General features: G+C 30.6%; 2 protein-coding genes across 4 annotated transcripts; both read right to left on the minus strand.

Moving 5' to 3' along the window:
- Nucleotides 1-1066: 1066 nt before the first annotated feature.
- LOC110663366 (rho GDP-dissociation inhibitor 1) lies at nt 1067-5065 on the minus strand. 2 transcript variants are annotated; one of them, XM_021822640.2, is made up of 5 exons: nt 4626-5063; nt 3169-3232; nt 2850-3071; nt 2068-2192; nt 1067-1394 (listed from the first exon to the last, which is right to left on the minus strand). In XM_021822640.2, the coding sequence occupies exons 1-5, from the start codon at nt 4833-4835 to the stop codon at nt 1329-1331; spliced, it is 687 nt and encodes a 228-aa protein (XP_021678332.2). In that variant the 5' UTR covers nt 4836-5063; the 3' UTR covers nt 1067-1328. The 2 variants fall into 2 exon arrangements, with proteins under 2 accessions (XP_021678332.2, XP_021678334.2); XM_021822642.2 differs by lacking the exon at nt 1067-1394 and having other exon boundaries at nt 2068-2148; nt 4626-5065.
- Nucleotides 5066-7890: 2825 nt separating this feature from the next.
- LOC110650703 (protein NPGR2) lies at nt 7891-13713 on the minus strand. 2 transcript variants are annotated; one of them, XM_058129046.1, is made up of 6 exons: nt 13406-13713; nt 12569-12864; nt 11419-11671; nt 9626-10842; nt 9052-9205; nt 7891-8450 (listed from the first exon to the last, which is right to left on the minus strand). In XM_058129046.1, the coding sequence occupies exons 2-6, from the start codon at nt 12839-12841 to the stop codon at nt 8131-8133; spliced, it is 2217 nt and encodes a 738-aa protein (XP_057985029.1). In that variant the 5' UTR covers nt 12842-12864; nt 13406-13713; the 3' UTR covers nt 7891-8130. The 2 variants fall into 2 exon arrangements, 1 of the variants encoding a protein (XP_057985029.1); XR_009140635.1 differs by having other exon boundaries at nt 8305-8450; nt 9582-10842.
- Nucleotides 13714-16990: the final 3277 nt, after the last annotated feature.

Below are 16990 nucleotides of genomic sequence, written 5' to 3' on the forward strand. Positions count from 1 at the left end.
TCCTAAAGTGATTGGGTTTGTTTTAATTGAGAAATTAAGGGAATGATAAGTGAAAACTCAAATCTAATTTTACCAAGTAATGAGTAACGTCTTTAATTATTAGATTAAATCAAGTTAAGCACAATCGAGTTACAATGGAGTAAAAAGTGTTACTTTTTCATTGAATTGAGATACACAAACTTCAAATAACAAAAATTTCAAATCTCCATAATCTTAGACAAAAGTGGACGTAAACGTATCTAGCATCTTTTTTATTATGAGAGTAATATGTCTTTAACTATTGAATTAACCCTAACTTCGCAAGACTTGGAGGCTTATCAACAAAGTGGAAACTACCATAATCCACAGAATTAAAATGTGGACTCTCCTAACAAAATATCATACTTTTTCGTTGCAAAGATTCTACTCTTCCTCCTAATTTTCTTCTCCTTTTCAACTATTCTCAATTCCAACCCAGGAATGGAAGGATAAAACTTTATACTGCAGTATCAGATGCAGATATTGCACACTTTAAAAATTGATATTCCTAATGTCAAGACCTGTCATTTCATGTAAAACAACTGTTGATCAGCAAATGACGTAGCAAATTGCACTTGTTTACTAAAGAATTTCTATAGACTTAGAGCCAATTTGGCTCTGTCGGCTGCCTTGCACAAAAGCTGAGGCCACCAAGACACAGTTTCTTAATAAAGTTATGTCAACAAGCCTCTTTAGAAGTGTCATTTAATACCTTGGTGCAGATCTCTCAGCCTGCAGTGCCAAACTAGGCATTAATCGAGTAATAGATGCTTCTTTCAATTTGAATAAGTTCTCTAGTTCAAGTATGGATTGCAAGCACAAGCACTTTTGTGTCCCAAACTAGGCATTAATCTAGTAATAATTTGTCATGTAATATTATGCTGCAAACCTTGTTACTAAAAGTTCAAACAAATTTATTTTCCCTTTTTTAACAAAAATTTAGATTTCAAATTCATCATTTACATCTCTAGAATTGCTTCATTATTACCACACCCAAAAAAAAAAAAAAAAAAAAAAATCTTATTTGCAAATCTTCCAACCTATACCATTGATAATCTTCAAAACACATGCATGCCTGAACATTTATTCTTGACTAAGAACTCAGGTTTCTAATGTATAATGATTGATAAAGATGGTGAGATGCAAGGAATGGAAATTTTGGTTTGAAGTTGCCAATTGGAAATGGAAAAGACTATATTTCCCTCACACCCACATGCAATCTCAATAAACATCTATGCAATTCATAGGACAAGAAGATAATTGAAACATACATGAAAACATAACAAAACACTGGTGCTGAATGATTTTGGCTAGCTCTTTTTGATCTCAAAGGAATATTTTAGATCCATATGACATCTTCTGTCATCATCTTCGAACTGCATGGAACAGTGACAATAACGTAGGTCTCAGTTCAACAGAAATGTAAAAAGCAAATTTTTATAATTCAGTGTAATGTTCTAGATGTGTATTCAGAGTTAAAAAAAATTAAAATAAAATAAAATAAAACAATTTAGACCAACAATTATAGATATATGCACTTTCAGGAACTAACATTTAGCTGCTATAGCAATCAATGAGACGTATATCTCAGCTCAAATTTAATTAATTTCGGAGTAATTTTATTGGCCAAATGATTCAGTCATAAAGCCATCACCACTGCCAGTAACACTTATCTTCCCCTGATTTGAACGAAGAAGGGCTGAATCAGAAGAATCTCCTTACTCAGTTTCCATTAGGTGTGCCCCTTATAAATAGAATTTGTGATGGTTTATCATATGTAACATGGTAAACTGATCAGAATATACATCCAGAAAGTGGGGAGAAAGGCATGCAACTAGGTCATCCCCACCCAATTCCCCAAACATAGGGGAAGAAAAAAGGAGGTGCAGAAGTCCAGATAACAAAATAACAAGCTTGCAGCCTCTCACATAACTGAATTTGCCCAAATATTTAACCAAAAGCACAAACCAGCCATTGTGAGCATAACCCCTCTTCAAGATCTTAAACATTCTAACATCAATTTAAGCATGAACATGTTGTGGGTAATACCTTAAGCTTTGCTGAGTAAATTCCCCTTGCCAGCACACCAGATGGAGTGGTCTCCTCCTCCAAAGTATGCTTGTATGGTTCCTGCTGAGGAGCAAAAGTACCCAACATTCCTTTGCTTTGATCAACTGGCAATCAGTGGAAAACAATCAGTGGAAAACAACCATAAATAGTGTACTACTAAAGGTGATAACAAACAAATCAAAATAATGGCAGGGCAAGAACAAAAATGAATCAGTCTGGCAGCCCATAGCTCTAATATTTCAAGGTCACAACATTGTTCTCTCTCAATCTAGATATGAGCTTTTCTTCACATTGCAATATAAAATAAACTTGGATCTGCCTATGATTAAACATTACTACATATGGTTAAAGCAGGTTTCACTTCCATCATTATTTTGGCTGCTAATTTAAGATTGTTCTGATTTTCCTAAAGGCTAATGCAGCAAGAGAAGCTGTGCACTCTCAAAACTTCAGGTTTAAGTAGTACATACCCTGACATGAAATTGAAAAGAAGAATGCAAGCTGAAAAGGGAAAACACTTATTAATGTTTAATTTTGTTTTTCACTTTCAAATGTATCCTAAACCCACCATCATGGAGAAAAATTATCCATATAACCGACTCCAATACAATGTGACTGTTTATTGAGGCTAAGAAGTATGACAACTTCAGAATGAGAAATTCTTCTCCAAGTCCAAGGTGGATTAGATAAGTCTACAAGACCATTCTTTTACAATCATAAAATAAGAAGTTTAAATGCAAAAAAAGAAATTGATCCTGCACCTTGGAGTCCCTTCTTCCATACAGTATTTGTGTAGGTTAGGCCAGAAACAATGTTGTGTAGAACACTAAATGTTAGCTTAAGTTGATATCGAGATCCTTCTTTGAGAGTGAAAAGGACTCGATCACTCTGATTGTCATCAACAGGTAAGGGAGTATTTATTTCCCCAAAGTCATTGCATATAATTCCTATGGAGTGAAACTTCACTTCAGGTTCCATTTGACCTAACAAAACAAAAACACGAACTTGTGGTGATGTGAAGCATGACAAACCCAAATGCAGACTAAAAGATGGTGAATAAAAAGGCTCCATTATACAAACCATTTAAATCACCCTCAACACAGCCGAGTAGCTTCTCTTTCCACCTCCTTAAGCTATCATCATCCTGCAATTAAAGAGCAACCCAGAAAATTATTCAGAGACAGAAGTTGGGAGTACACGCGCTACACAATTAAGAAAGCAATGGTCCAATTAGTTGCTGTTAAAATAAGGAAAAAGGATGGGGGTGGAGGGAAACTAGGCAAGTAAAATTGTTGATTTTAGCTAATGTTGCTAGGCTTCCCAAATTGAAACACTCAATTGGGTCAAGTTTTAGTAAAATTGTTAAGAATGAGATCAAGAAATGGATAAAATACACAGACAACACATATTTTACAAGGTTCGGCTTGTTGCCTATGTCTACAAGCAAAGATGAAAGAAATAAACTATCAAAGTGGAGTTTACAAATTGCAAGTATGGTGTTTGGAAGCTCTCAACCCAAATCCCTTTTACACCCAAACTCACAAATATGACTAACCTTTTTTCTCTCTACAACTTTTCTCACGCACATGGCACACTTTCTCTCTTGCTCTCCAGACATTTCCTCTCAACACACTTACTCTCAACACATTGGAATGATGGCTAGTTGTAGCCATGGACTGTGATTGGGAAAGAAGGCACATTTGTCTCTACATTTTTAAATAATAGATATGTCAAATCTTTGGTTCAATATTTAGCGAAGATTAGATATACAAAGCCATGTGATGAATATCTTTCATTCAACCAAAATCTTGCAGCATATAAAGAGCATGTGAAGATTATGTGGGCCACAATTCTAGACATATTCAAAATAATCTCCACCATGACTTGAATTGTTAAGCAAAAAGAAATTTCTCCACCTTCTCCACTTAAACCCTAAAAGGCTAATTCTAGAAGCACCAATCAAGTCCAAGTATGGTGTTCTGAAGTTCTCAACCCAAATCTTCATCACATAGCTTTGTACATCTAAATTTGCTAAATCTTGAACCAAAGATTAGGCATATCTATCATTTAAGGATGTAGAGACAAATGTGTCCTCTTTCCCAAGCTCGGCTATAAGTAGCATCATTCCATCTTGTTGAGAGTAAGAGTAGGTGCGTTAAGAGCAAATGTGTAGAAAGTAAAGTGAGAGACTTGTGTGAAAGTGAGAGACTATTTAAGTGTGTATGTGAGTTTTGGGTGTAAAAGGGATTTGGGTTGAGAGTTTCCAAGCTTAATTTTGTACACTCTTCTTTGATATTCCCATCTTCAACAGTGAATGTAGGCAACAAGCCGAACCACGTAAATTCTGTGTAATTTCTACTATCTCATTCCTAACAAAAATTCTCTCACTTTCCGACCAACCAACCAAATGATAATTACAAGTTCAGGACATGATGAAAGATAAAATGTCCACTCAGACCAAAAAATTTGAAGATAACAGGAAGTTCAAAAATGAAAGGGGTGTTAAAGGGGAAAAGAAAAAGGAAAGGAAACAAAACCTTGTCTTTTTCAATCTGTTCCTTGAGAGAAAGCAAAGGCCCAGGCACAAAACCAGCAACAGGAACCCCATTATCCTCCTCCTCTTCCTCGCCATCATCAATAACAGTTTCAGCCGGTGCTTTCTCTGTCATTTTCTTTTGCCTTTCTTGCGTCTCACTAACAACTCCTGCTGTGGATGGACCTGCTTCCACTCCTTTCCCACCCTCCATCTCTCTCTCTCTCTCTACTGTGAATAAAACCCACTGAAAACCTTCCAAGTTTTCAACTTTAAAATCCAAAAGGACAGGAATTAGGATTCAGAATTTGCAGACAGAGAAGAGGCAGTGATCTCTGGCTGTTTACCCTCTCCAATACATAGTTTGTTTGTTCCTTTGTCTGTCTCCTGTCTTGATTTCACTCTCAGATGTGTGGGCTTCAAAGTGGACAGTGGAGCCTATTATTATTTTCAAAAAGAAAAATATTTTTCTCCTTTTTGTTATATGGTCCCTTATAATTCATTTATTTCGTTTATAAGTCACTTCTTTCTATTTTTTTTTCACTCAAAAAGGAAAAAAAAAAAATTTATTTTTACCACGCTACACCATATAATAAAAATTACAAATTAATAATAATAAAAAATAATGTTCATAATTTTTTAAAAATATTATTATGTTATACTTTTATTTTAATATATTGTGTCTTATTTTTATTTTTATAAACAATGAATTTCAAATTTGTATCAATTTTAATAACTTAAATTGGCAATTTATCTCAAATTTTCTTTTGATAATAATTATTCTGAATTATTTGAATTGCTTTTTTTATTTAAGTACATGATATTTCTATATTTGGATCCCTAACCTTATAAATAAAGTCTACTTGGAAATTACTTCCATATCACTAATTCAACATTTATTGGTACATTGATTTCCTTTTTTAATTTATATTCATAGGAATAAGAAACATATATAAAATACATAACACAATATATTTCATATTCACATGGGTTTACCATAAAAAATCATTTTAATTTAAGTTTTATTTATTTAATAAAAAATATTTTCTTAAAAAATTATTTTTGATATGTTTTAGTATTTGAAATATACAGAAAATAAATCAGTGTAAAATATTTTTCTAATTAAAAAAAATTAAATTATTTTTAAAAAATATTTTTTTAATAACCATACATACATTATGTAAATAAATATCATTAGTTTAAATTATAATTAAATAATAAAAAATATTTTTATATATATAAAATATTTTTCATAAAAAGAATAGGACTTTAATAATTAAATATTAATGATAAAATTATAATTTTGTTTTATACCATATGGGAATGGCAATAATAAAATGATGAAGATAACAATTAACACATTATGAAGTATTTTTCAATAAAATATTATATCTATTTCATCATTTCTTCTTTACGACGCTCAAACAAGCATAAAATTATTAAGAAATTTTCTTTTTGAAATCTTCCGATAGAAAGATTGCCATGCATGGATATGGATTTTTTCTTTTTGAAATATAAAAAAGAAAAAAAAATCAACTTTTGTTAGACAAATCACTATATCAATATTTACTACTAAATTATAATCATTATAATTTTAATTTAATGATTAAAAATATTGTATGATAATATATAAAAATTTGCTATTTAATTTTTGATATTCTTTTTAATTTTAAAATTCCTACATATTATAATATCTAGAGCTAATGAGCTAATTTTAAAATTGCAGATTTTGAAAAGTTTTTTTCTTTTTTTAAAGACAATGAAAAAATTAACAAAAAGATGTCCCTCAAATTTGTGAATTACAAAGGCTAAAAATTGCATAAAGGAATTGTTGAGGATTCTTTTACCACTTTTGATGATAAAATGTTGTTTATTTGGAATCCTAAGCAAAGCTAAAGAGGGTGTTTGGCATAATTAATGAAAATTAGTTTTGAAGTTATAAGTTAATTTGAATTTATAAGTATTTAAAGTTTTAAGTAGTTATGTTTAATTAGAGTGTTTATAAGTCGTTAATAAATAGTTAACACGTTTAATAAAAAAAGTATATTTATAATTGAAATGATTATATTAAATTATTTTTTTAAATAATAAATTATATTAACTCAATTTTTTATCATAATGTTGTCAAAATATATTTAAATCATATTACAATATAATTTAATTTAAATTAAATTAATAAAAAAAATAAATTTATTATAATTAATATAAGTAATTTATTTAAATTATTGTAAGAAAAAAAATATTTTTTAAGTGAATTTAAAATAATTCATAAACACTCAACTTATAAGCACTAAAAGAAAAATCTTATATTCCATAACTTTTTTTCTACTTACAAACACAACTTATAAATTCTACAAATATGATAATGAAAAAGATAAATTTAAAATTATGGCTTATAATATGATAATCAAAAAGATAATTTTAAAATTATAGCTTATAAGTCGATTTAAATAATTTACAAGTTACTAATTTTAGCTTAAAAATTCATTTGGATAATTAAATTAAAAAATAAAATTTCAGTAAATAATAATTTATAAATAACAAAATTATTTAGTTAGCATTACGTCTTCCCATAATAGCCAATCATATTTTTTTTAGAAGGAATATGAATATTAAATCACATTGATAAAACATTATAATTAATAACTCATTAAAATTGTACAACCTTTCAATCATAATAAATTTGAAATGTAAGCTGTAAATCCACTTATCCAACTTTTAAACCAGCCTAAGATATTATCAAACTTTATCATTATAAATCTTTAGAAAGAAGATTGAAAACTCCACTCAAGGACTCCCATCAACAAAAATTATTAAATAAATAAATAAACATCAATCTTGTGTCATCACCAGTTCTCTTTTTCTCATTTGTCGTCACTGCATTGATCACACCAAAGCTTTTCTTGTGAATGCTCTCTGCTCTCAGTAATGTCACCACCATCCAAAGTGTTCCTCCCAACCCCCAAACCCACCGACCCTTTTTGGATAAGGCTCTCTCTCTCTCTCTCTCTCTCTCTCTCTCTCTCTCTCTATATATATATATATATATAATCACCTCACAAAGTGATCGTTAGTGTTAGATTTATACAACACCTATTTAACCTTCCGGATCAATACATAGAGACTAAATATTGTTTAATTTTGATATATGCATTGAAAGACTATATAAGCTATACACAATCTCTGACACCTTGAGACCCATTTCGGATCCCATAGTATATCAACAACAGGCTTGAGCCTAAAAGAATAATGACCGTCACACCAACAGCTCGAATAAACACCATTGATCGATTAGCTTATTTCTAATCATACAACAGAGTCTAATTATTGGGCCTTTAGCTAATTCCAATAGTTGTTTAGACAAGCAACTGAAATGCACTTCACAAATAAGATTTTCCTTTATCCCTATTGAGTTATAGGCTACAACATAAACACAAAACTCTTGAAAAATAAATATTTCGCCAAAATACCAAAGAATGGATAGTAACAGAACTTCTCAGTAGTGATGGTCATCTGAAAGGTTCAACTGGTGCTGACTCTTCAAGAAAGGCTGCAGCCTTGAAACATTCAGCTGCGTATTGGAAGGAGGATGCACTACCCTCGGCTTTATGAACCAAACCAAGATTATACCATGCAGATGAATTCATTCTATCAAGCCGTAGCGCATTCATTAGAAAGGATCTGATTACTTCATTTGTATTGTTACCAAGCCTTCTAAGAACCACAGCTGTAGATACCAAGCTTGGGACGTGGATGGGATCAATTTCCAGAGCAGTAGTGAAGACTTTTAGTGCTTCTTTATGGAGGCCTCTTCTTTCATAAAGCACACCTGCAACATAATTGAAAAAAAAAAGATTCAGGTTCTGAATCAAACTAAAGCCAAAAGGAAAGATTTAGGCATGCACTTTGTGTCTGCAGAAAACTAACATGGTTTAGAGTGGGAAAAATTAGGCGGAATAGAAACACATCCAAGATTGGAACAATTTCAACACCTACAGTAAAACTAAAATGAAAGTGCGGTGTGGCAATTATGAAAATTCCCATTTTTGTAATTAGAAAAGAAATTAAAATCACGACCATAGGCAAATATTTGGAATAAATACAGAAGAGAGTTCCACTTGTATTTGGTGGGAGAGCAAGCGGGAAGCAAGGTAGGGGTTTGATTTTGAATGGACATAAACATTTAGAACTCTTGCTAATTGATGAATAATTATTTTGCTTGCATCAATCACAAATTTACTTTTCACTGGAATCATCAATCCATGAACAATCTTTGTAGGCTTCTCCAATCAAGACAATATAATTTTGAGCTTTTCACTTAAAAGGGGCTGTCAGTGTCATGCATCTCAACTGTAAACCGTAGCTTGAGCACCCAAAAATAATTTATGCATAGAAGAATTATTAAACCCAAAAGTGATATGCCAAGTTACCAGTTGTAAGACATCTTGAAGCTGAATAATAACTGATGGCCTTGGATTTGGAAAGACAAATCTCAGCGTCACGCCACTGTGACAGACTTATGTAGACAGAAGCCAGATCATGCCAAACTTCCAGTTCCAAACTTCTAGTAAGGTTTCCATTGCCCTGTCAAAATTTATGCAAAAAGGTAAGAAAAATGAAGTATAAATTGTCTTGCAGCAAAGTTCACAACAAATTACAGTTGGAAGTGAAAAACTAAAAGGATTCAGTGATCAGTATTAAAGAAAATGTTCTTTGATCCAGTATATCCCAATTGTCTACACTAAAGATAACCAGTCTATCCAACTTTTCGTAACCTGAGTCATAGCATCAAATTCTAGAACTAGAATTTATCCAAATATGCTTTATCACTTGGATAGAAACTGAGGGACAATAGCAGATTACTAAACAGAATCCCATTTAAATGATAGACACAATGAAAAAACACATGTATGTCAAAACTGGTTCCATCTTTTCTAATTAGGGAGTCAATTAGTATTACTTGTGATTAAGCCATTTACTGTGGCTGGCAATTAAGTGACAGACCTCACGTGGCCTCTTCCCAGAACTAAAACTTTTAGATTGAACTTGAAGAATGGCAAGAAGCTGTCCATAAGTCTTAACAGCACTCTCTAACTGGCCCTGTGCAATTTGAAGTTTAGCTCGAGTTCTCAACAGCTCTCCCTGATCCCATTTCCCTGTCTGATCTAAGGCAGCACTGATAACAGCATCAGCATCTACATACCGTTTCTGAGCAGATAAGATCCTGGCCAATAGTAGCCACGTTTTAATATTAGATCCATTTTCCAGTTTCAACAAGTGCGATGCATAATAAAATGCTACATCTAGTTTCCTTTGCTCTGCATTTTCCAGGCTGAGATAATAAAGAACATGGGAGTCTTGCATCCTTGTCATTTTTCCTGCCAATTCAAGGACCTGCAAAGCCTTGGCTTGTCTTGTGATCCTTTCAGATTCAGCAATGGCTGATTTAGAATGTGCAGAAAGTAAGACACCCAGCAAAAAATTAGCAATACTTTCCAATTTTTCACATCCACCTTCCAAGTTTTCTAGGGCTCTGCGAGAATAATTTATTCCTTCTTCTGCAAGTTTAGGGGTATTCCCACAAACCTTTGATGCCAATAATAAGGCAGGAACACACTTTGGATCCTCTCTACTGTGTAATAATTTCCTGAGTAGGTTCAAAGAAACCAAATACTCACCAGCACCATGATAGCAAAGAGCTAGCATATAACATATTTCTCTTCGATCGATGATGCCAGGAGGCAATTCCTCAACTTGATTGGCTAATGCCTTTAAATCCCCCGACACTAAGAGAGCAAAAGAAAGGTGATTCAAGATTGATTCATCCCATTCGATTCTTTTAAGAGAAACCTTTCTTAGCAGTATCATTAACAGAAGTATAGCCTCTTCTATGTTGTTTCTAGGTACAAATGAACTGTTCATCTGAGAGCGAAGGTCTGGGGGGCATGCTTCACCTCCACTATACAGAAGAAAAATGGCAAGCTCCTTTTGAATCTGTGCAGTTGTTTCTGCATCAAGATTCCAATGATGGAGAAGAGCCCGCCGGTATGACATGATTGCTTCACGAGGGCAATCAGCAAGTTTCCATAGTTCTGGAAGCAACTCAACAGCCTTTTTTAGAGTCTCCAGCAATTTACAGTCAGCAGCAAAGTTTTCAGGCAAGCCTTGTGGTAATGAAGTTTCGAAAATGTCCAGAATAACTTTGCAAGATTGAGCAGCTTCTGCAAGAATGATTCGAAATACACATTAGCCACACAATGATTGATTATATGTGCATGTCATCAGTTTGGAAACACGTTACTTACACAACCCAGTAAATGATGGTCCCTCAAAAGTTGTGCCCATGTAGGTGGACAAATGAATGGGGAAGCATTACGCATCAAACAACAGAAATACGAAAAAAAAATGGCTATATATCAGTGAAATAATAGTGGAAAGCTAATGAACTTGTCAGCTTAGTTTCATCTATACACACTCATAGAAGGCCACCTCAGGCTGTTATTTAAAATTCTCATTACATTTCTTAGAACTTCCGAAAACCAAGTAATTACCTTCTGAATTTCAGGGAATATTTTGATAGAGCATAACAAGCGATTTTTTAATCCACTAAGTTATTATATAAGGAAAGGAACACAAACATAGCAATACAATAAACATATTTTGTAAGTCTGACACATCCAAAGCAAAAAAGGCGCTAAAAAATTCATCAAGGAATAAACTAAAAATATAAAATGAGAATATAGAGCGCAAAAGAAGGAAAGCAGGTGACATATGTATGAATTGGCATTAGAAAGTACCATTAAACCTCCCAAGATGCTGTAGTGATTTTGCTTTTAGAAAGACTGCTTCCAATAGCAAACTGACGGCGTGTACAGACATTGGAGGGGTAGCAAAATTTTGTGACTGTTGCTTACGATGTTCTTCTTTTCTAGCAAGAGTATATTTCATCTTGGGAATTATCGAACCAACATCTATTCCTTCAAATACATGTAAAGCAGCTTCAATATTTCCTTTTTGATATTCAATTTTTCCCAGTAATGCTCTTGCTTCCTGTAAATTGAACACATTTTCATGTTAAAAAAGACAAACAATCATGAAAATCATCCGCAAAGTTTACTCATTTCAAGCTACAACAAAGTTTACTCATTTCAGGCTACAAATCAAGAAACAAGTTCATACTCCATCAGCCAAGATTAGTAAATTAATAATTAGCAAGTTGAGGAGGAAGAAGAAGAATAATTGCATATGAGATGATTTAAAGGCAGCACAAACTGCATACAAATTGAAGAACAATCTGGCAAGAAATTTGTGGATGGATAATGAAGACAACAACTTCATTAAGAGGAGTGATGGGAATTCAGTCAGTGAGTTCAAGCATATTTTAGAAACTTAAGGTTCATGATGCATGATCATGATTTTGTTCTTTCCAAACACGGCAATATCATTTTAAGTGCTCATCAAATCATTTGATTCCATAGTTGGTAGAATTTATTGCGAAATAGCCACTTAGAGTATAAAACCAAACGCTATGCTAAGACACGACAATCTATGATCCAACTGTAGAAACGGTCTTAACTAGAGCAAATCAGCCTGACCAAATAGGTTCTTCAAAGCTTTTTGGAGTTGGTCAGGCCATTGAAAATAACTGCATAGAGTATTAAGGCTTAATTAGGAAAATATTGTGAACTTGTGATCTGATAATTGTTAAACAAATACTTGCATCATCAATGGCCAAAAAAAAATTGCAAAAAGATCTGAAACCATTGAAAAAAATTAATGAAATATATTTACATAATTCTTCCAACGTTTAATAAGAAATTCAAAACAGAAAAAAGGATTCTTAAGTTTATTGTGTGATGCCAACTTAATAAGAACCAGAATTTTATACAGCCAGATAGATTCTAGAATTAAGCAAAGTTAAAAGCTATAATGCCAGAAGAAACAAACCTCATAGTTCAAAGAACCATGTTCACTAAGTGATAATTCAGCTTCCTCTATATTGCAGGTATCTTGCTTCTGGTCTGCTTCACCATTTTTAGAAGAATAACCATCCAAGGAATAATCCTTGGTGGCAAAAGACTCGGATGAAGGTACAATTTCATCTACTGGCCTTGCCCTTGCCCTTGATTGCTCTCCAGAGCATAGGCACTTCATTATTTGTCCCAAATTTTGCCCAGTTAAGCCTCTCCGTCTTCTTTTCACTCTAAATTTACTCTTCATTCCACTTCACCAAATTAAATTGTCTGCAAGCATCACCACCAGCAGCAATTAGAACCTCAAGTAAAATACTAATATACAAACATAAAAGAGTTCATATATATCAAATGATGTAGTACTGTAATTCATAAGATAACGATAAATCAAACCAATTTAGCAACAAGATTCAAGACTTCAAATGTGAAACTGACGACGAAATTTGAAAAATGCGAACAAAACATGTCAGAATCTACATAAAAACAACCAACATTTATATGAATTTTAAGAATACAAATGAAAAAGAAAATTAGCAAATACAAGATACGAACTTTAGCATGATTAAAACCCAAATCCAGCACTAAAAAACGCAAAACATAAGTGCCTATCAAAAACCCAAAACCCCCATCTATAATTCAAAAACAACAATTCAAAAAATACAATCAACATCCAAAAGTTGAACCCCAAACCCACCAAAATAATAAAAAGTAAACAAGAACCTTAATATTAAAGACAATTTCAAACGAAAACACAACCCATCACCCCATCATTAATCATTCAAATTTATATAGAAGAATCAAAAGCACCAACCTTTTTTTTTCCAAAAGGAAAAGCCCCAAAGGGCATAACCAGCAAGACTCATTCTGCACTTTTATGAAATCAAAGTCTTTTTCTTTGAAATTCTTTAAACAAGTCAAGCAGCTTCAATCTGCTTTCCTTTTTCTTTTCCTTACTGCCTCTTTGGATTCTCCTTTTTCTTTTTTGGCACTTTGTTTAACTTGATCAAATTCTTTTCTGGGTTTAATAATATCAAATCTCTGTTTAATAGAACAGGAAACCAAATTTGAACAGGATCTTGGGAGAGAAGACTGCGAATTAACTTCGAGAAAAATGAATTTATTTTTTAATATAATTGGAATAAATAAAAGTTTTCTTTGCCAGGAGAAATTCTGTTTTTGGGACCCACTTGAAAATAAAATTACCGCGGGACATTGGCTAATCTTCTTCCACGTAAGGTCATTCTTTTTTTTAGAAAATAAATAATGAAAATTGATTTGTTCCAAAATGATACATATCTAAAAATTATTAATAAAAATACAAAAAAAATATAAAAAAAAAACACCAAGAAAATAGATGAGGAATAACGTATGAAAATACTCACTAATGACAACTATAAATAACTTACTTCATTTTTTATGTTTTTAAATCGGTGCTTTTAATGGTTATAAACACTATTAATTTATTTTTTACTCTCCTCTTTTATTCTTCTCTTTAAATAGTGACTGTTAAGTGTTTTTATCGGTGTTTATCTCTCTTTTTTTTATATTTTTTTTAATAACTCTCACATTTATATTCGTTTAGAATATATTCTAAATGTATATTCTCAAGTCATTTATAATTAATAAATTTTAAATGAATAAATATTAAGTGTATAATTTTATTTTATTTTTCTATTTAATAGAGTTATTATGAATTTTTATTGGTGAGTTATTATATTTTTTCTTTTTGAAAAATAAGGCTATGTGAGGTGCATATCCTTATTTAATATGATATTTAAATTATGCAATAATTGGATGAGCTCATAAAAAATTTATAGAGTTAAATAATGGAATGTATAACTCGCTTATTAGTCGATTATTAATTTAGATATTTTAAATTTTTTATCTTATTTTTTATATAAATAATTAATTTAATTTATATAAAAATATAATATATTAATTTATATTTTTTTTTACACCATATTTTCAATTAATGAAGTATATTTTATATTTTATATAAAAAAAACCGTTATTGAGTATGAGATTTGGGAAATTTTATTTAATACATTTGGTGTGTGTATTTTATTTATAATAATATAAATTTATAAAAAAATATTTTTTTAACATGTAATACATTATTTTTTTAATAATTCAAATATATATTATAATTTTATTGTAATACATCACATCCAACTTCAAACCTTAAAGCAATAAGTTTATAAGTCATTTCCATTTTTATATCTTTTATTCATTTCATTTTTTTTTTACGTGAGAATTTCATACTTGCATATTCTTAATATTATCTCTCCCCTATCTCTATTCGTCTTTTTTTTTTTCTCTCTCTATTAGCGAATCGCTATTGAAGCCAAGACTTTGGGGCAAATGCAATAATAATTTTTCAAGCGTAAGAAAAAAGGAAAAAAAAAAACTATATTATTTTCTTTCCATATCCTTTCATCCAAACAAAATCCCAGATGAAATGAAAACTGAAAGTGTATGAACCATATCATAAACAAATCTCTAAATGAGGACCACATTTACCATTGGCACCAATCCAAATTCCAAGTCTGAGAGCAATTAGTAGGTCCATTACTAGGTAAAGAAATGGGTCACATGAAATAAAATTCCAAAATTTTTTAATTAATAAAACAAGTATTCTCTATGCGCTTTGGATATCTAGATAGCATTTACCATTTCAACTTCATTGATTTTCAAGCAAGCTCCTAATCTGTTAAACTTTGGATAAATTTTAATAATCGTCACTGAACTTATATAGTTATAATATTATAGTCTTTTAACTTTAAAATGTAATATAAAACTCCTTCAACTTTCAAATTTTACACAGTAAAATTTTTCTGACTTTCAATCAATGATTTTTCAGTTAGATGCTAATATGAATAAATATAGTGTGATGCTTAGTCAGTATTTTTCTTTTATTTTTATGTAAAGTGTAAAATTATTTTCTCTATATATGAAAAATTATTTTCTCTACAGAGAGTAAAAATATTCAATTTACACATGACTTGAGAGAGAAAAAAAAATAATAATTAAGCATTATTAGAAAATCAATGATTAGAGATTATAGAGATTTTACTGTGTGAAATTTGAAAATTAATGAGATTTTATGTTATATTCTTAAATTAAAAAATTATAATACATTTATTAAAATTTAGCCGTTGAACTTTCTTTTTTTCATCATTAAAATATAATATTTGTGTATGAGTAGATTCAACTCTAGAAAACAAACTCTCTATTATAGTTCGTCAATAAATATATAACTCACTCAATCATATCACTATCCAAAAAAGAATGAACTTGCGATGAAATTTCCCGCATTCCCCTTCAATTACTGGCATGGCACGCAATCTCAAAAGGCCCAAGTGGTCCATTCTTCTACTTTGGCATCCAATGAAGACATTGAAGTATGTGGGTTGTAAGGTTTGAAAGAGATGACATGGTTCCTGTGAGGATTTGAGAGAGGGAGAAAGGCGAGAGAGAAGGGAATTGACAATTGATTAAGTTGGTGAGGAAGAGAGATGGTAGAAGGAAATGGAAAAAAAAAGGGGGGCATTTATGACTTTTCCTTTTTGTTTTATTAAATTTAAATATGTTAAATGAAGTTTTTAACTGTGAGACCGATTTCCATAACTCATAAACTAAATTGAAGTTATGGGATTTTGTATTATAAATTAAAATTTAGATATCTAATTATAATATATTATTAAATTTATGTATTATCATGAAATTTATGCACCTTGTGATAGGAGTGTCTTTAATTTTTAATTGACTTTAAAATATATTTTAAATTAAATTATGATAAATCTTATCATAATCAATTTTAAATTTTTTAACGGTATGCTAAGATCTCATAAAAAAAAATATAAATTTATTTCAACTTATCATAATTTATATTATATGTAAATATGCAACATGTACAATTTTTATAACTTGCATCATAAAGAAGAAAATTATAAAGTGTATTCGGTGTTCATATATATTTTCTCACATAATATATGAGACCCACCTTCTAAAAGCAAAAAAAGATTATATTTTACTTTTATAAAAATATTATTTTTTTAGTATTTTTAAGAATGACATTTGATAGAAATCTCATATTTGACAAACTATTTTTCATATCAATTACAAATTTTGTAAAAAAAAATGTTAGCTATTATTTTAATCAGAAAATTATTTTTTTATTTTTTTATTTATCATGATTAAATTTTACACGATAATTAAAAAAAATTAAATAATCTCATTTTTATAAAAATATATTAATAATTAATTAAATTATCATTTATCTTACTTAAAAAATATATAAATATTTATTATATTTAATAAAAATAAAAATTAAATTAAAAAAATTATTAATATTCCTTTGTAAAAAAAAAAGACTAGACGGAAATAGTGTTAATTA

The sequence above is a fragment of the Hevea brasiliensis genome, chromosome 10 (genome assembly GCF_030052815.1).
Source record: "Hevea brasiliensis isolate MT/VB/25A 57/8 chromosome 10, ASM3005281v1, whole genome shotgun sequence".
NCBI classification, from domain to species: domain Eukaryota; kingdom Viridiplantae; phylum Streptophyta; class Magnoliopsida; order Malpighiales; family Euphorbiaceae; genus Hevea; species Hevea brasiliensis.